We start from the raw sequence: 20323 nt of genomic DNA on the forward strand, positions 1-20323 counted from the left end.
TCGTTTTAACACATTCACTGCCCCCGACGCACATGTGCGTCCATCGTCATACAAGTTTGTTCCTAGGCCACGCCCCCTGGCAGTGAATGCGTTATCGTATATTGAAAACTAGGTTATAGCTTTTTCTAACTTTTTATGTCACTTCGCAGGTGGTCTGGATAATCTGCGCAGTGGGCTGGGTCCTACACTACATAACCCCTCAACTGCGCAAACAGCAACCTTGGCTCTGTTTAGCAGGGCCAGTGTTAAGACCACACGAACACGCTCAGTTTGAGGTCACCGAACCGGCGAAACTTATGTATTTCGAAAAGGTGAGTCGTACTAAAACTACCTTATTATTATTTACATAAGGGTTAGGTTTGGCGTTACACTAATACTTAATCCTCAGCAGTACAGTTCGATTGTGTATCACATTACACATTAACCAACAAAATGGCGGGTCTGACTGATCGGTCACACCTTAGAGCATTTAAGAACTTTAGTGAAGTTTTTGTATACGAGAAATTGCATATAAAATGTTAAAATGTCTACTGCTTTTTTGTTGACATGTCATAACAGGAGTTTTTTTCCGCAGATATTCGTGTACCTCTGTTTCCTGGAGCGCAACGTTCTGTACCCGGGCATAGTGGTGGCCGCTACAACACAAGACGCGCCGCTAATAGCCGCTAAATACGGAGACGCGCTGGCGGCGCTGTTTGTGTGCGTGGCCGCGCTCAAGTGTGAGTATATATTAGTGTGCCTCTGTTTCCTGGAACGCAACGTGCTGTACCCGGGCGTGGTGGTGGCCGCTACAACACAAGACGCGCCGCTAATAGCCGCTAAATACGGAGACGCGCTGGCGGCGCTGTTTGTGTGCGTGACCGCGCTCAAGTGTGAGTATATAAAGTGTATATATTAGTGTGCCTCTGTTTCCTGGAACGCAACGTGCTGTACCCGGGCATAGTGGTGGCCGCTACAACACAAGACGCGCCGCTAATAGCCGCTAAATACGGAGACGCGCTGGCGGCGCTGTTTGTGTGCGTGACCGCGCTCAAGTGTGAGTATATATAGTGTATATATTAGTGTGCCTCTGTTTCCTGGAACGCAACGTGCTGTACCCGGGCATAGTGGTGGCCGCTACAACACAAGACGCGCCGCTAATAGCCGCTAAATACGGAGACGCGCTGGCGGCGCTGTTTGTGTGCGTGGCCGCGCTCAAGTGTGAGTATATATAGTGTATATATTAGTGTGCCTCTGTTTCCTGGAACGCAACGTGCTGTACCCGGGCATAGTGGTGGCCACTACAACACAAGACGCGCCGCTAATTGCCGCTAAATACGGAGACGCGCTGGCGGCGCTGTTTGTGTGCGTGGCTGCGCTCAAGTGTGAGTATATATAGTGTATATACGGTGGGTGGCTAAAAAATAACTGCATTCCCGTTGCCAGGGAGGTTTTGGGATTATACTGAGCAACTTTTACTATGGGACCAACCCCGAAATCGTGAAAAAAAAATCCTCCCATAGAAAATGGACCAGCCGATGTATGAAACACCCAAATTTTTTTTTCGCGAATTCGGGGTTGCTCCCATATTAAAACTTGCTCAGTATAATACCAAAACTTCCCTGGCAACGGGAATGCACTTATTTTTTAGTCACCTTGTATATGCGTACCGGAGGTACCTCTCTTTTCTGGAGCGCAATGTGCTCTACCCGGGCGTAGTCGTGGCCGCTACGACACAAGATGCTCCAGGGTCATGGGGTTGATCGTGGGAATGGTCATGGGAAGACCATGGGGGTTATCAATTTTATTAATTTAGGCCTATTTTAGACCACTCACACCTCTTACTAAATGGCGACACAATGTGACGTCACAAAATCGGAAACTTATTTAAAAATCATTTTCTGTCCTCAGGCCTCCGGAACGCCTACTCAGAACCTGAAACGCAATACCTGATACTGGTGTTCGCGTACCTGCTGTTCCAATGGGACCTCAACAGTCAGAACATCTCGGAGCAGTTCCTCATTGATTACTTCGTCACCGCCATTATATTCAGCAAGGTGTACGAGTTTCTGCTAAAAGTAAGTATTAACACATTCATTGCCACTAAGTGCTACGGGTTACGGTCGTAGCGCGTAGCTACGGTTTCGCCATATGGAGCGCGTAGTCGCTACGAACAGTGTACCCGACAGTCGGGTTCTTGGCGCTGAATGTGTTACCTCTCGTCTGTGCGTGGTTAGGATCCTGACTACATTTTAAGTCCATCTTTTTGGGTTTTTTTCGAAAATGATGTGTGCCCTATATATGGCACAACCGAGGCTTGAACCCATGACTTTTTGACCCGCCCACATACGACAGATTATGTGCTTTTTTTCTCGTATGTTTGATTATAATCGTAGGGTAATTCAACCCACCCCTAAAACTGAAAAAGTCACCTGCACTGCAGTAAGATCTTACACAACGAAGGCCGCAAAAATATCTGACACAATCTTATTTGTAGAGCCGTGTCACATATTTTTGCGGCCTTCGAAGAGTAACATATTATTGCAGGTGATTATAATAAAGATGCCAAAATTAAATTGCTGTCAGGCGTGGCTCACTCCGCGATTTCGTCGCTTTGCTACAGGTAGCTAAAAGTACATCCGTTCGGCCCCAATTTTGGGGTTTGCCATAAGCCGCGCGTGGCGCTGTCGCCACCTAGCGGTCATATCTGTGCTGATCGTAACAGACGCGTTTTGTTAGAGAGTGAGTCTTCTGTACCTAGTTGCTATTATTTATTCTGTGATGCTGTTAAAGTTATTTTTAATGATTTAGGTTTACGAGTAATACTGATGTTAGATAATAAATGATTTTCATTAATTTCAGATCCAGTTCGTAGTGACCTATATCGCGCCCTGGCAGATAACCTGGGGCAGCGCCTTCCATGCGTTCGCCCAGCCATTCAGCGTGCCGCATTCCGCCATGTTGTTTCTGCAGTGCGCTGTTTCGGCGTTATTATCGTCCCCTCTCACTCCCGCTTTGGGTAAGTCTCGCTGTCTCTCTGTCATCACAGTGTTTGCAGATAACCTGGGGCAGCGCCTTCCACGCGTTCGCCCAGCCATTCAGCGTGCCGCATTCCGCCATGTTGTTTCTGCTGTGCGCTGTTTCGGCGCTATTATCCTCCCCTCTCACTCCCGCTTTGGGTAAGTCTCGCTGTCTCTCTGTCATCATAGTGTTTGCAGATAACCTGGGGCAGCGCCTTCCACGCGTTCGCCCAGCCATTCAGCGTGCCGCATTCCGCCATGTTGTTTCTGCAGTGCGCTGTTTCGGCGTTATTATCGTCCCCTCTCACTCCCGCTTTGGGTAAGTTAAGAGGCCTTCCTGCTACGCAACAAAAACATTGTAAACATGATCACTTGCGCCGTTTATGAGTTTTCGTAACAATCCTTCTTAGTACAAACAGGAACACTCTTAACTGTCCATCGGTGGCAGTGGCGTGACTTCCATACAAGCCCAAAAGCCGGGCTTGCCCTAAGGCAACTAATTGCCTTACCGAAATTACGTAGTGATAAGATCAATACAGATTATTTTAAAATCGCGCGCCAAACGAACCTGTATTATTAAATTCAAGCCACAGCGGCCTCGAACCGCGGCACGAGCGTGTTGCAAAATTGCAAAATTTTGCCGCGGCGTGGCGTCTCGTCCGCGCGAAAGAAATCTGGCGTAGGATGTTCTAGCTATCCTGCTCGCGCTCGCACTCGTCGGCTTGCAACCGGGCTTGCTTTTTCGTCCCGCTCTGGGCACTATCAGCCTACAAACCGCCAAAGAACGATGTAACTATTTGTTGCTATGTATAGCAATTTTATAAGGCGATTTAAGCCTGGCTTTTGTTTGGTGTGAAGCTAGCTGCATAAGTTCGCACGAGCGCGCGTTCGCGTTTACTTCAAGTGTATTATTATTTAGTTAGTCAAGTCGAGTCAGTGGTCGAGTCGAAAGTAACGAAAGTTTGTTTAAGTGAATTTGATTAAATAGTGAATGTGGATTTGTTCATTGTTGTGGCGTTGAGTTTACAAGTGTTAACAATGGATCATAAAGTGGTCCTTGTGACGGTTTGAAATGCGTCCAGTTTTAGTCAACCAAAACAAGGTAAAGTCTTTGACCTTTGTCGAAAAACGGGACATAATTTCCGCGGCAAAACCAACACCCGACTTGTGTATTTCTCAGTCAAGTCAGTCGCTTTAGTGAAATTTCTGTAGGGCCGTCTACAAAACTCATTGGATTGTTGGTTGTTCCCATACAAATAAGATGTATTGCTGGTGTTGCATATTTTTTTCGAACGATATTAACGTTTGGAATACTTCTGGCTATAACGATTTAAATAATTTATCTGGAGCGATAAAGAGGCACATGAATTCCGGTAAACATATGTGTGCAGTGATTTCTTTTAGCAATTTTGGGAAACAAAGGACCGAGGCCTCTTTGTCGCGCCAATTATCAGAAGAAATATCAAAACATAACATGCGTGTTGACAACAATCGTAGTGTTTTACAGAGGTTAGTCGATATTGTGTGCCATTTAGCACAGCAAGAACTTCCTTTTAGAGGACACGATGAGTCAAACACTTCATTAAGTAGGGGCAATTTTTTGGAACTTGTATCGTTGCTATCAAAATATGACGGCGTTCTAGAAAAACATGTTCAAAGCGACAAACCAAGCTCGAGCTATTTGTCTAACAAAATACAAAATGACATTATTCATCCCGTAGCAGACGTGATAAGAGCTCGCATTGAAAATGAAGTGAAAAAAACTAAATTTGTTTCTGTTATAATTGACGAAACTCCTGACGTCAGTCATAGGGAACAATTATGTTTGATTTTGAGATATTTCGGTGAAAACGATATTCACGATCGCTTTATGGGATCGCTTTATGTTTGTAATATTCTATCTAGTAATAGTATGCCCTCAGAGCGCTATTACGAAAACGTATCTTTCGGCTTGCCCTACTCCAAAACCCTAGGCACGCCACTGATCGGTGGCCCTTATGTCTATGGTAATAAGGTTTAGGAACTGTCAGTTAACAGTGTGGGCGATGGTACATGGAAGTAAATACTGCTATCCCTTTTTGCTTATCTTGTCAAAAAAAAAACCGGGCAAGTGCGAGTCAGACTCGCGCACGAAGGGTTCCGTACCATAATGCAAAAACGGCAAAAAAAACGGTCACCCATCCAAGTACTGACCCCGCCCGACGTTGCTTAACTTCGGTCAAAAATCACGTTTGTTGTATGGGAGCCCCACTTAAATCTTTATTTTATTCTGTTTTTAGTATTTGTTGTTATAGCGGCAACAGAAATACATCATCTGTGAAAATTTCAACTGTCTAGCTATCACGGTTCGTGAGATACAGCCTGGTGACAGACGGACGGACAGCGGAGTCTTAGTAATAGGGTCCCGTTTTACCCTTTGGGTACGGAACCCTAAAAAACACTTTAAGACCGTTTTGTGACGGATAGAAACTGGGAAACCTGTTACATACGCTGAGCGTGGTCCGACATGGTTCTTACTTCATAAATAAATTCCTTACACGGCGGGTGACTACTCGAGAAACAAAATTGAAGAAATTTGAACCTTAGGGGCTATTCATAAATTACGTCATTTCAAATTAGGGGGGGGGGGGGGGGGTCTGGACATCGGATGATGGTAGCATGACGTAGGAGGAAACGGGGTCATTCGAAGCATGATTGTTGGGTGACTTTAGGGGGAGGGGGGGTCAAAAATCCCCTTATGTAAATCTATTTTAAGTTCAAATTTCTTCAATTTTACTTTGAGCTATCAACTTCTTCCCGCCGTGTACCGAATAACTCACGTTTATTTGCAGGCAGTGCAATATTCATGACATCGTACGTGCGGCCCGTCAAGTTTTGGGAGCGCGACTACAACACCAAGAGAGTGGACCAGAGCAACACGAGGCTCTCCTCGCAGTTGGAACGGAACCTGGGGGCTGGTGAGCTCATTTATTTAACAGTAATAATTGTTTCGCTTAACTTCAAACTCGGGTAAATCCATTGGATCCTTTCAGCAAAGATCTATCCTTTTACCTTTTCTTATGACTAGTTAATACCAAAATCGCATAATATGTTAGATGGATTTACCCGAGTTTGAAGTTAAGCGATTCAATTGACAACTTCAGTCCCGAGAAAATCTTCTACACTCGGAATGTAACTAGGTCTAGTGACTAACATTTCAAAAAACCAATAGCCTAGTCAGTGACTATTAATAACGTAGGGTTGTCAGCTATCGAGCTCTTACGACCTAGTCCGATCAAATTTTGCATGTTCAGTTTGCATTTTGCTCGCGGCGAGCGGAAAATCAAGGCCATTCATACATTGCGCTCGACCAAATGTATGAACGGCCTTGATTTGCCTTCCTTGATGATGCATAGTGACGTATGTATCTGTCCATTTTTTTACATCAAGTCCAGCCTTTGAATAGCCTGGTAACCCTAGTTACGGACAGCTTATTCACACAGACATTTATTTAAGAATTGTTTTTTTCTCGCAGATGACAACAACCTCAACTCGATATTCTACGAGCATTTAACAAGATCATTACAGCACTACCTGTGCGGCGATCTCATGCTTGGCAGGTGGGGACAGGTCCAACAAGGAGATTGTTTTGGTAAGTTGATGCCACACATCTGACTAATTAAATATATCAATCAATTGTGCAATTTTGTTTAAAAAATAACCCATATCGCGCCATGTGCAAGACCAACACAGCTGTTAGGATTATTCAGAGCCCACTGTGTCCCACTGCTGGGCAAAGGCTCTCTCTTTTTCCACTAGCCTCTGTTTAGTGCTAGATCTGGCCATGCGGCCTCTCAAAAAGGAGTCCATGTTATCCCGCCATCGCCGACGAGGTCTGCCGGATCCCCGGTTAGACTCGTGGGGCTCCCACTCGGTGGTTATTTTGGCCCGCAAGTCGCTGGTGGCTGGTGGTAGCTGTTAGGATAAAACGTTTTTTTTTTGGTTACAGTGCTCGCCTCAGACTACCTGAACTGCCTAGTCCACATAGTGGAGATGGGCAACGGATTGGTCTCGTTCCAACTGCGAGGCCTCGAGTTTAGAGGCACATACTGTCAGCAACGTGAAGTCGAGGCCATTTCGGAAGGCCCAGAGGAGAGTGGTGGCAAGTTTTATTTTAATATAATCCCATGTTTGTCGTCTTCCTAGTGTTGTCTAATATATATTACCGGGGTCTTCAAACGATTTAAGCGAGAGCCATAGCCAGACCTCCGCTTCCTTTTCGCCAGTCGGACTTTATAAATTTTGGCAGTTTTCTGGAGCCGAATTCGGAAACCTTTTACTGAGCTACATTGTTCGTGCAGATTGTGACTATATAAGAGTTCAATGTCATACAATCTATTTTTCTGTCCTTAGAAGGCGTATGTGGCGTCTGGGCCTGCGGTCTCGGTGGGGCTCGCTTCCTGGCGCCGGGCGCCGCTTGGGCGCTGCGCTGGCTGGCGTGGCAGCTGGCTGCTGCTCGATACGTGCTGGAGGGCTACAGCGTCGCCGACAACAGCGCCGTGTCCATGCTGCAGCTGTTCGACTTCAGGAAGGTGCTGCTCACCTATTATGTCAAGGTGAGTCCTCACATGGCGACCCTGTTTCATCTGATCAGTTTGATACGTGCTGGAGGGCTACAGCGTCGCCGACAACAGCGCCGTGTCCATGCTGCAGCTGTTCGACTTCAGGAAGGTGCTGCTCACCTATTATGTCAAGGTGAGTCCTCACATGGCGACCCTGTTTCATCTGATCAGTTTGATACGTGCTGGAGGGCTACAGCGTCACCGACAAGAGCGCCGTGTCCATGCTGCAGCTGTTCGACTTCAGGAAGGTGCTGCTCACCTATTATGTCAAGGTGAGTTAACCTTACATGGCGACCCTGCCGAAGGAATCAGTATGAGATGACTCTAGTCCGACTTGGCATCAGAAAAAGTCTTGAGCGCCATATTATGGGAAAATACGACATAGTAAGATTTATTGTATCGCCTTCACTAGAGTCAGACCAATATAACTCTGCAGCGATTTTGATGCCATGTATCATCAATTCATCAGCTATGCTAACGTACTAGAGTTAGACCAAGAAAAGTCTGCAGCGATTTGGATAGCATACGCAGTGCAAGTGTTATTTCATCATCATCATCATCATCATCTCAGCCATAAGACGTCCACTGCTGAACATAGGCCTCCCCCTTGGACCTCCATACGTGCCGGTTGGAAGCGACCCGCATCCAGCGTCTTCCGGCGACCTTAACAAGATCGTCTGTCCATCTTGTGGGTGGACGTCCTACGCTGCGCTTGCTAGTCCGTGGTCTCCACTCGAGCGCTTTTCGACCCCATCGGCCATCTTCTCTGCGTGCAATGTGGCCTGCCCATTGCCACTTCAGCTTGCTAATCCGGTGGGCTATGTCGGTGACTTTAGTTCGTCTACGGATCTCCTCATTTCTGATTCGATCACGTAGAGAAACTCCGAGCATAGCCCTCTCCATAGCTCGTTGAGCGACTTTAAGTTTTGAGATGAGGCCGATAGTGAAAGACCACGTTTCGGAGCCGTAAGTCATCACTGGTAACACACATTGATTAAAGACTTTCGTCTTGAGGCACTGAGGTATGTCGGACGAAAAGACATTACGTAGTTTCCCGAACGCTGCCCAACCGAGTTGGATTCTGGAAGAAAGAGTTCATCATGAAGAGTTCCTCTCTCTCCAGAAAGTCGGCCAGCCTCTGACCCCTAGGGTTCCGTTGCCCATACCCAAATTGCCCCACTCTCAACTCATCCCCGCTTCTCTTGCCCAACTTTGCGTTGAAGTCCCCCATAACAACAGTAAAGTAGGTTTTAGAAGTATGTATGGCCCTACTTACGTCCTCATACATAGCTTCTACTTCATCATCGGAGTGTGACGAGGTCGGTGCGTATACCTGAATGACCTTCAGCGAATATCTTTTGGATATTCTGAGTATTAGGTATACCACCCTGCTCGACACACTGTCGATGGTTATTATGTTGTTTACGAGGGACTTGTGAACGAGAAACCCGACACCACCTTGGGACTGTGGAAGTGTTATTTAATACGTCATAATTCATAAAAGTTTGACGTTTAAAATAAGACTTGCACTGCGTGCGCTATCAAAATCGTTGCAGACTATTTTTGGTCTAATTTCATTGTTGTTTTATCATGAAAATACTTCAATAAGAAAGGGATGCTAAATGTTTTCAGTATCATCATCATCATCATTTATTTATTTCTTGAATGCGGTACAATAAAGATGTAAAAAACAATTTTTGAACAGCACATCCTGCCTGAATAGGCATAGAAATATTGAATATTACTTATAACTATGACTAGATTCTTATGACCTACCATGCAGGATGCAAAAATAATACAGTCACGATTTTTAAATACTACATTATACTATAAAATATGCGGCATATAGTCTAAAAATTATTTAATTGAGTAAAAAGCATCAACATCTAGAACAAGTATCATTAACTTATTTTTTTTACAGAGCATAATCTACTACACCATGCAGTCAGCGAAGCTTGAAGAATGGCTGTCCTCGCCAACATTAACCGAAGCCCTGAAACCGATGGCCGAGCGCTCGTTCGTCGACCTCGACCCCATCTTTAATGTCAATCTGGACGAAGATTACGACTTTAGAGCATCAGGCATCACTAGGTATGAAAGAAAAAGATATGCAACAAATAACGGAGTTGAGTTCCACCTTTTACGCGATTGCTCAAAGGATAGTTATTGTAACACGGCTGTTTTGAAAGGGGGTAAAATAATAAATGAAAAGCTCCGGCTTGTGGAAAATGGAAACAGCCATGTTAACAAAATAAAATTAAATCAAAATTAAATTAAATAGACTAAACGGAAACCTTGCTGCAGGAAAGCTAGGAGGAGAAACAATTAAACAAATTTATATCTAACCAACTTTATTAACTTAATGTTATTTCATAAGCTCAGTGGCAAAGCAGGGTCGCTTCACAGGTTCTAGTTGTAAGGGTTTACACCCATTAATTAAAAACTAAAAACTAAATTTCGAAATACCTAAGTTTTATGCACCAGAACTTTCAAAACTTCAAACTGAATAAAATTAAATCATAATTAACCATTTTAAATTTATAGTTGGTGGCGAATGCCACTCAAAAGTTATGCAACAGACCGACCTCAAAAACTGCTGCTGGAACTGCAGCAGCGGGGAGCGAACTCGCCTTTCCCCGGGAAGCTGGCCGCTAACCTGGTTGGAGCCGGCCGCTGCAGATGGCGTGGTACAGATCCCACAGCCTCATATTACAACTTCTAAACATCTTCAAATGAATTCCAAAAGAAATCGAAAGCTCTTCAAAAGAATTCGAAAGCTCTTCCAAAAAATTCACAAGCTCCCGGCTCCTGTAAACCGAGAAATGGATACATTAGCCGACGCCTTAATGGCCGCTAAAGAAAATATGAAACAATTGGAAATTTAGCTCACCGCACTGGAAGCTGTTAGGACTTCTGGCGGAGCACTCCCAACCCTCGAGCAGGAGTCAACTCTGTAAAGAACCAAAAACCTGGTTAAGGACGAACCCACAACGTTTCGCGCCATTGTGGAGTTGATCACACCTAAATTCCATTTGTACTTACTCAGTGGAGCACACCGAAGGACTCGAGCTGCTTCCAGCATTTCGACCAACATGTGTGGTCTCACCACAAATAGTACTCATGCGAGCGTGCGTCCCCGGAGGGGTCCACACATCAAAAGTCATTGTCATCTCAAAATGACCTCCTCATATGTTGAGTACAAAAGGCCAAAACAAAAGTAGGGTGCCAATCCCTTGAAGACACAAATCCTACGAAAATTCTGACTGATTTATTTAACAATTCACTCCTGAGCCTAAGAAATATATTTTATCAATAAATCTAATAAAGTTTCATTTCAGAGCCCCCTTTTTGGAGTCTGTAATTCCTATGTTTTATTTAACATCTAAATTCTCTTTTACCTAAAAAAACATATCTAAATCATACAAAGTTTTCCTGGAGTGACAACCTAAATATCTCAAGTTTTAATTATTTTTACTCGTATGACAACCCCGACAACAGATAAGCATAAAGAGGTGCATCTGAATGCAACAGATTATGCAAATAAGTGCAACCAATCGAGTTAGTTTGGGATATTGTTAAAATCATCGAAATAAGAAAAGGAATTCAACCCAAAAATATTAATTTAAAATTTAAGAAAATGTCTACGTTACATTATGTTACTTCGTTCGCGAGATATTAGTTGAAAACTGAATTTTCACTCATAGGGGTTGAATTGAAAAAAAAACCTTTCTTAGTTTATCTCTACAGCATTTGAAACAAAATGAAAGGTAACGAAATAAATTACACAACAATATAAGCGGTTTTAATTTATTTACAATATCTGTGGTGGTAATTGCTTTAATTATCCCAAATTTTAGCTTCAAACAGTCTTTAAGTAAAACGCATTTAACTGATTTGCATAACCGAAGTGATTCCATAAGTGTTCCGTGAACAAAGTATGTATGTATGGAACGTAGTAAGGCATTATTTAGCATTCCTAACAGCAGAACGAAACACGCACAGCATTCATATATTGGGCGCGCATGTAAGCAGTACAATGAAAAATGTATGGACGCAGACTTGTTTGGCAGTTCATTAGGTCTGTTTAAGAAAACTGTATATTCTTTGTTGAAGTAAAGAAAGTGTGAAATGTTGCAAGCAACCGCATACTTGTAATTTGAGTCTTTTCTCTTTTACATCTATTCTATTTTTATGTAATTGGGTACTATAAGTTTACACTAATTTTATACATTTGTAAATTATCTTTGTAAATTAGGGAACTATAGGTCTATACCGAAATTAATTTGTAGCTACTAGCTAAGTTGCTCATATGTTTATTCTAAGACTGTTTGTTTCTCAATAAAACAAAAAAAAAAAAAAAAAAAACATTAAAAAGAGCTCAATTATTGTATAGTTAGCATTTAGGTAATCAATTAATATCTCATTGTTAATATAATGTCATTCCTTTTAACATGTGTAGTTTCACTGTAAAGGCCTGCGCAAGACGGAAAGGCTGGCGGAGCGCAGCGCAGATCACTTTAAAATGTATTTTCTTCCCTATTTCAATTACCTTCAGGTATCAATTTAAATACTTTGAGACCGACCTTGGAGCATCACGGAGGATTGTTATTCTGCGGCATCGAGGAATACGTTAGAGGATACTGCGGCGGTAGGCGGTGGCATGTCGCGGCATCCTTCGGTATGCGCCAAGGTCTTCCGAGTGCGCCGGGGTAGCGTCGGGACGACGGAGGAGAACTCGTGCACACTAGTCACTAATCCCTTTTGATAGAGTACACGCGGCGGTATGCCGCGGCATCCCCTGAGCTGCGCCGAAGTGCTCCTAGGTGCGCCGGCCGCCAGCGCCGGGCTGGCGGGCGCTCGCGGTATCGCGGGGGATTTTGCCTCGCCGGTGTGCGCTGCGCGGCGTAAATCCTCCTCGGTGATCTGTGCTGCGCCCCGTCGGTTTGCGCAGGCCTCAAAAGTTAAGCTAAGGAGTAGTAAATAAAATAAAATTCGCAAACTTGTTACCCTGGTAAAGTATTTTTTTTTTTCTAACTACGTTCGCAGGTCGCGGTTCTGCGCGGTGTACCAGGAGTGGATCGTGCACTGCGGCGCGCGGCGCGGCGCGGGCTGGCGGCGGCGCGCGGCGGCGCGGGAGTCGGCGCTGGTGACGCTGTGCTTCGCGCTCAGCGTGGTCGGCCGCCGGGCTCTAGCGCATGCGCAACACCTGTCCGCCTCCAGGTACATACAACACAGGTCGCGGTTCTGCGCGGTGTACCAGGAGTGGATCGTGCACTGCGGCGCGCGGCGCGGCGCGGGCTGGCGGCGGCGCGCGGCGGTGCGGGAGTCGGCGCTGGTGACGCTGTGCTTCGCGCTCAGCGTGGTCGGCCGCCGGGCTCTAGCGCATGCGCACCACCTGTCCGCCTCCAGGTACATACAACACAGGTCGCGGTTCTGCGCGGTGTACCAGGAGTGGATCGTGCACTGCGGCGCGCGGCGCGGCGCGGGCTGGCGGCGGCGCGCGGCGGTGCGGGAGTCGGCGCTGGTGACGCTGTGCTTCGCGCTCAGCGTGGTCGGCCGCCGGGCTCTAGCGCATGCGCAACACCTGTCCGCCTCCAGGTACATACAACACAGGTCGCGGTTCTGCGCGGTGTACCAGGAGTGGATCGTGCACTGCGGCGCGCGGCGCGGCGCGGGCTGGCGGCGGCGCGCGGCGGCGCGGGAGTCGGCGCTGGTGACGCTGTGCTTCGCGCTCAGCGTGGTCGGCCGCCGGGCTCTAGCGCATGCGCAACACCTGTCCGCCTCCAGGTACATACAACACAGGTCGCGGTTCTGCGCGGTGTACCAGGAGTGGATCGTGCACTGCGGCGCGCGGCGCGGCGCGGGCTGGCGGCGGCGCGCGGCGGTGCGGGAGTCGGCGCTGGTGACGCTGTGCTTCGCGCTCAGCGTGGTCGGCCGCCGGGCTCTAGCGCATGCGCAACACCTGTCCGCCTCCAGGTACATACAACACAGGTCGCGGTTCTGCGCGGTGTACCAGGAGTGGATCGTGCACTGCGGCGCGCGGCGCGGCGCGGGCTGGCGGCGGCGCGCGGCGGTGCGGGAGTCGGCGCTGGTGACGCTGTGCTTCGCGCTCAGCGTGGTCGGCCGCCGGGCTCTAGCGCATGCGCAACACCTGTCCGCCTCCAGGTACATACAACACAGGTCGCGGTTCTGCGCGGTGTACCAGGAGTGGATCGTGCACTGCGGCGCGCGGCGCGGCGCGGGCTGGCGGCGGCGCGCGGCGGCGCGGGAGTCGGCGCTGGTGACGCTGTGCTTCGCGCTCAGCGTGGTCGGCCGCCGGGCTCTAGCGCATGCGCAACACCTGTCCGCCTCCAGGTACATACAACACAGGTCGCGGTTCTGCGCGGTGTACCAGGAGTGGATCGTGCACTGCGGCGCGCGGCGCGGCGCGGGCTGGCGGCGGCGCGCGGCGGTGCGGGAGTCGGCGCTGGTGACGCTGTGCTTCGCGCTCAGCGTGGTCGGCCGCCGGGCTCTAGCGCATGCGCAACACCTGTCCGCCTCCAGGTACATACAACACAGGTCGCGGTTCTGCGCGGTGTACCAGGAGTGGATCGTGCACTGCGGCGCGCGGCGCGGCGCGGGCTGGCGGCGGCGCGCGGCGGCGCGGGAGTCGGCGCTGGTGACGCTGTGCTTCGCGCTCAGCGTGGTCGGCCGCCGGGCTCTAGCGCATGCGCAACACCTGTCCGCCTCCAGGTACATACAACACAGGTCGCGGTTCTGCGCGGTGTACCAGGAGTGGATCGTGCACTGCGGCGCGCGGCGCGGCGCGGGCTGGCGGCGGCGCGCGGCGGCGCGGGAGTCGGCGCTGGTGACGCTGTGCTTCGCGCTCAGCGTGGTCGGCCGCCGGGCTCTAGCGCATGCGCAACACCTGTCCGCCTCCAGGTACTTATAGACCGCGAGCCAGGAACTGATTTCCATGACCGATCGCCTCCCGGGTGATAACTCGTATAGTGGTTAACGGCTATGTATGATGAACCCTCATGCCCGTCAGCTGCCGCTCCGTTGCACGTTGATGGGTTGAGGAATGGCAGCCACCGAAACATATAAACAATAAAACAAATTTTGCCATCGCCTCCCGTTTGATACTTTGTCAGATGATAGTTTAGATGATATTATAAATAAAAAAAAACCGTCAGCTGGTTGTATAGCGGTGGAGAGACCGTCAATAATAAGACCGAAATCATGAAACTTTGCATGTAGCATTTCATCAGGCGTTTCAATAAATGCCTTACGGATTTGCGGACATAAATGGTAGGCGCGTATTGTGTCGCATCTGCTAAATACTTCGACCGGCCAACCCCATCTTTATTTTAGTATCTGGGCTAAAACTGTATGTATATTATCGAATTGACAAAGATATTTAAAACGCGTGTCTTAATTTCATAGAAACACTAACCTTCAGTATATTTTGTGTTGTTGCAGTGTGGAATTCTTCCTGTACGGTCTCCACTCGCTTTTCAAGGGCGATTTCCGCATTACCTGCGCTCGCGACGAGTGGGTGTTTACCGATATGACACTGCTACACTCTGTGTTAGCGCCTGCCATCAGGATGGCATTGAAACTGCACCAGGTTAGTGTTCAAGATCACTATAAGACTAAATTCTTCCTGTTCGCATCAGTGATCCAAAGAGAATCTTGGCCTCCGAAACGAGAGCATGCCACCGGTCCCGATCCTGCGCAACTTCCTGCCAGTTACTGACGCGAAGCTGAAGCAGATCCGCCGTCACACTGACGACTAAGACTAAATTCTTCCCAGCGATACCGGATGGCCACCAGTCGGTCGTCCCAAAAACGCCATCTTGGCAGCCTGATCCTCTTCCATTCTGAGCAGGTGACCGAACCAGCGATGATATCGGGTTCGGCCACTAACTCCTCGATCTCGGCATTTTTACGGATCCTCCAGGTGCCGTCAACTCTCTGAATAGGTGCCAGGATCTTGCGAAAAACTTTCCTCTCCGCTACCAGGAGCTGACTTCCTTCAGTGCAAGGGACCAAGCCTCCCAGCCATACATAAAGATAGGCCGTGTAACCGTTTTATATACCGACTGAACATCTAGCGACTTTCACCAAGGAGGAGTTTTGGCCGAAGGGTGTCAAGTTCCGGCGGTTCCGCGGCCGGCTCCCTGACACTGCGGGCTTGCGAACTGCATCGCAGCCATAATTGTGTGTTTTTAGTTTTAAGATATATTTTGTAATAATATGTATGCTAGTTTTAAGGTATTTATCTATGGGCCAATAGTTGCCTGAAAATAAATATTTTCATTCATTCATATATCCGTAACTTACTGTGTTTGCTGAGAAGCCCTGACACCAACACTGTGGAGGGCTGGACTCCACCGCAGGGCGTTTTGGATGCGTATGTTGATCTCCTCCCTGTTGCATCTAAATATTACTTAACTTTATGTTTCTCGTTAGTTTACGAGTACACTGATATTTTACCACATGGTTTTTGTTGTAGGACCACTTCATGTTTCCCGAAGAGTACTGCAGCAGTTCAGCTCTGTTCTCCGCCATCGCATGTCATTCCGCCCGACTGGTCATCTGCCACGAAGCGGCCCCGGCGTGGCGGCACAACGTACTACGTGGGGCGCCGCACCTACTTGCCCTCAGGTATCATCTTAGCTCTACCTGCCCGAAAACCGTATCATAGCGAAATATGGTCGCCGACTGGTCATTCGGCCCGTCTCGTCATCTGCCACGAAGCTGCTCCAGCTTGGCGACGCAATGTACTACGGGGAGCCCCACACCTATTGGCCCTCAGGTAACATCTTGCTCTACCCTCTGAAAACCCTATGACAGCGAATAATGTTTTGGTCTAAATTGTGGCAGTACCCATATATTACCATGAATGTTATGCCATTTACAATATCGTAAACGACTACATAACTTACAAATTTCTTTCCATTTCAGACACGTAATGGATGAAGGCAACGACGACTACAAGATAATAATGCTCAACAAGCGCCATCTAGGTTTCCGAGTGATCAAGTTAAACCGCGAATGTGTCCGTGGACTCTGGGCTGGACAGCAACAAGAGTTAGTCTATCTGAGGAACAGGAACCCAGAACGGGGGTCCATACAGAACGCAAAACAGGTATACAAAACATTAATTTTCTAAACTTACAATATTGCTCGCTTCACGCACGGGAAAATAGAGAGAGAAAGGGTCCTTACATAACGCTAAATAACAAGGTATATTAAAAAAATATTATAGGACTTTTTTACAAAAATTTACTAAGCCCCACGGTAAGCTCTAGAAAAAAAAATATAAGAAGAATATAAGTTTTCTGTATTTACCTCGGAGTAAATATCTATGGAGCGGCCATTAACAGGCGTTCCCCTCTGCAAAAAGATCGCGGCCGCCGGTCAAGGAGGTTATATAAAACTAGTTGCCACACGTCACACGCCATTCAGCAAACGTCAGTCTAAGCGGAATGATAGGAGCCGAAAATGCCGAATTGCAGCGTTTTCTCGTGCAAAATGAGATCGGAAACGTCTAGTCTACAAAAAGAACACGTTTCTTATCATATGTAAGTACTATTACATCTAAATATTATCAAATAGTGCATTAACTTTGCAAATAACTAAAAAACATTGTCAATCTGACAGTGATACCAGTGATATGATATTAGATCTATTTTAGGGTAATTCTAAAGAAGACTTTCTAAATATTAATTAGGTACGAGTAGAATTTCTAATAGGAAATATTATGCGAAACTCTGCGTAGGGGGCGCGACTACCACAATCCATCACAATCTGGGGGTCCGCCGCGGAACAAGAAAATTTAAATTTCGTTATCTAACCTCTCTATCACTATTGCATATTTGAGCGATAAAGAGAAAAGAGAAAATTTACTAGCTAGCTTAGTGCTACACTCTGGCGGCAGAACATTGCAGTAATATGCCCTATTTGCGTTGCTTTTTGTTATATGTGACGTTCCATGGAAAAAGGTACCTTATGGCGGCCGGCGCTTACGTCGCATGGCGCCGCAATAATATTGGAGCGGTGTTAATAATAGCGTAAGCGCCAACCCCCATAAGGTACCTTTACCCGTGGGACGTCACATATAATTTATGTAACACATTATTTTTATATAACACCTTAGTTTCATATCAACCTAATCTATTTAATCAAATAAATAGATCTATAAGAATAAAGAAAAGGGGGACGGGGGATCAAAAAGTAGTCGAAAACATCTCGCGTGATTTGTGCACAACCCCTAAATAACGTAAAATTACCGATAGACTCTTTTTTTTTAATTAATTTTTCCTTTAGTTTCTACATATAGCTGGTCAAGCAGATCTTGTCAGTAGAAAAAGGCGGCAAATTTGAAAAATGTAGGCGGGAAGGGATATCGTCCCATAGAAAATTTGAATTTCGCGCCTTTTTTACTGACAAGATTTGCTTGACCAGCTATATATTTTTATTTAACATGTCAAATATTTTATTAATTTAAGGTATTTACGGCTGTCACTTTCCATAAATAGGCACTTTTAATTTATTACTCTGGTATCACCGTACCAATATTAGTGATGGGACACCATAAAAACCAATATCGGTAAAATCGATAAAAACATAATGAATAATATACAGATGGTCATGATGCCTAGCGAACACCAGCCATATCGTACAAACCTCAAGGAGTGATATTCCTAGGCAGATGATGATCTGCCTAGTGACCACCAGCCATATCGTGCTAACTTCAAGGTGTGATATTCCTAAGCAGATCGTGAAACGCCGGCATGTCATGATCTGACTAGTGACCACCAGCCATACCGTTCAAACCTCAACATTTAGGCATATCGAATAAGTAGGATGTCCTAATTTTAGCAAATGATAACCATTGAAATTGCTTGACAGCCTACTTATAGTACGTGTTTGGGTAGCGTACGATTTTAGTACCTACCTAGTACCTACGCATTCTGCTCCAAATGCCACATAGAATGCAGCACTAGCCGTGGCAAAAAATGCAAAAGGCAGATTATTAAATGGCGGCGTTTCATGATATGCCTAGGAATATCTCGATATGCCCGATTTTACGATCTACCGCCGATATATATACTAATTATCCCCTACTCAATATCCCTTAAATGACATCCTATGGCCGCGTTCCATCTCTGTCATCAGATCTGCATGCTCGATAGTATATTGCATTGCTTTCAGAAGTAAGCCAACATGTAAAATATTAACTAATGAACTGATAATAAAAAATCATTCTATATCAGCTTGCAAGATTCGCCCTAAACAAATTGACAAACTATTAGAAATAACATCTAAATCATCATAAGTTAGTAAAATGCTGGTACAAAGACTTGATATTGTATTATTATTATAATTGATAAAATCAGAAATTAAAATTCATTGTCAATTTTATCGACAATATTATCGGCGCGTCCCTCGCACTATCTAGGTTTACTTAGAACTGACGTCATCTCGTTCACGGACAGGGTTGTCTGTGTTTGTTCTTGTACTTGTGTGAATATAGTTTTTGCTAGTGTTTGATAATTTTGTCGTGTGCGTGTGTAGCGACGCATGCTAAAAATGCATTAGTGTTAACATTATTTGTGTGCGTTACCTCGTCCCCCGCGCCAAAAACAACAGAATTTTTCAGATAGAAATTAGTGCGCGTCTCTACTCCATAGATATTTACTCCGAGGTATTTACAATATTGCTCGCTTCGCTCGTCGTCGCACGTTGCGTCACTGAAGTCGATTGACGCACTGTTACAATGTCCTTGTTCTTTTATCGCAGTAATAGGGTTATTTTCTGGCAATGTAACAATAGAAAAGTGGTATGAGTAAACGTGCTAAACAAGCGCCATCTAGCTTTCCGCGTAATAAAGGGGCCCACTGATTAACAGTCCGCCGGACGGTATCGGCCTGTCAGTTAGAACAAAATTTTGACAGTTCCGAACAACTGACAGGCCGATACCGTGCGGCGGACTGTTAATCAATGGGCCCCTTTAGACCCTGAATGTGTTCGAGGACTATCGGCTGGACAACAGCAATTAGTCTATCTGAGGAACAGGAACCTAGAACAGGGGTCTAGAACGCTAAACAGGTAAATATACCATAAGTGTTGTAAACACAAACTCGCTTCACTCGTCGTCGCAACATGCCTCACTTAGGTCGATCAACGCATATTTTTACAGTTACGTATCTTTTATCGCAGTGATATGGCTTTTTTTCTTGTAATGGAATTAGGCCCCTTGCACCATCCCACTAACCCGGGGTTAAGCGGTTTAACCGTCAACCCAGTGTCTAATTGTACTGGTAACCATGGTAACTCCAGGTTTAACCGGTTTACCCTGGGTTAGTGGAATGGTGCAAGTGGGCCTTATACCTTTAAACGAGCATTAGTGCTAATTTAATTACTTTTCGGCAGGCACTCCGCAACATAATAAACTCATCGTGTGACCAGCCCATCGGTTACCCGATCTACGTGTCACCGTTGACCACATCATACGCTGACACATCACCACCGCTATGCTCGTTACTCGGCGGGCCTGTTACTGTAAAAGCCATTAGGACCCGAGTGGCTGCGTTATGTAAAAGGTCAGTTCTTTCATGTATTTCTACTACTTTATTCGTTATTAAATCAATAAAAAAAGCAGGATTTGAGTGGTGAGTGGTACATATGAGCTATCCGTTGCCGAATCTATTTGTCACCGTTGACGATATTATA

The 20323-nt window shown here is 46.3% G+C and overlaps 1 protein-coding gene across 1 annotated transcript in view; it reads left to right on the forward strand.

The window, feature by feature from the left end:
• The window catches only part of LOC134797034 (pecanex-like protein 1), a 43702-nt gene that overhangs the window by 9923 nt on the left and 13456 nt on the right, over positions 1–20323 (forward strand). The window contains exons 6-19 of the mRNA XM_063769237.1: positions 150–311; positions 575–719; positions 1891–2057; positions 2842–2998; positions 5831–5956; positions 6514–6630; positions 6988–7140; positions 7392–7594; positions 9522–9691; positions 12647–12820; positions 15062–15209; positions 16098–16249; positions 16550–16733; positions 20024–20193. Coding sequence (XP_063625307.1) covers positions 150–311; positions 575–719; positions 1891–2057; positions 2842–2998; positions 5831–5956; positions 6514–6630; positions 6988–7140; positions 7392–7594; positions 9522–9691; positions 12647–12820; positions 15062–15209; positions 16098–16249; positions 16550–16733; positions 20024–20193 — 2228 coding nt within the window. The remainder of the gene's footprint in view (positions 1–149; positions 312–574; positions 720–1890; positions 2058–2841; positions 2999–5830; positions 5957–6513; positions 6631–6987; positions 7141–7391; positions 7595–9521; positions 9692–12646; positions 12821–15061; positions 15210–16097; positions 16250–16549; positions 16734–20023; positions 20194–20323) is intronic.

This window comes from Cydia splendana, chromosome 14 (genome assembly GCF_910591565.1).
Source record: "Cydia splendana chromosome 14, ilCydSple1.2, whole genome shotgun sequence".
In the NCBI taxonomy this organism is placed as follows: domain Eukaryota; kingdom Metazoa; phylum Arthropoda; class Insecta; order Lepidoptera; family Tortricidae; genus Cydia; species Cydia splendana.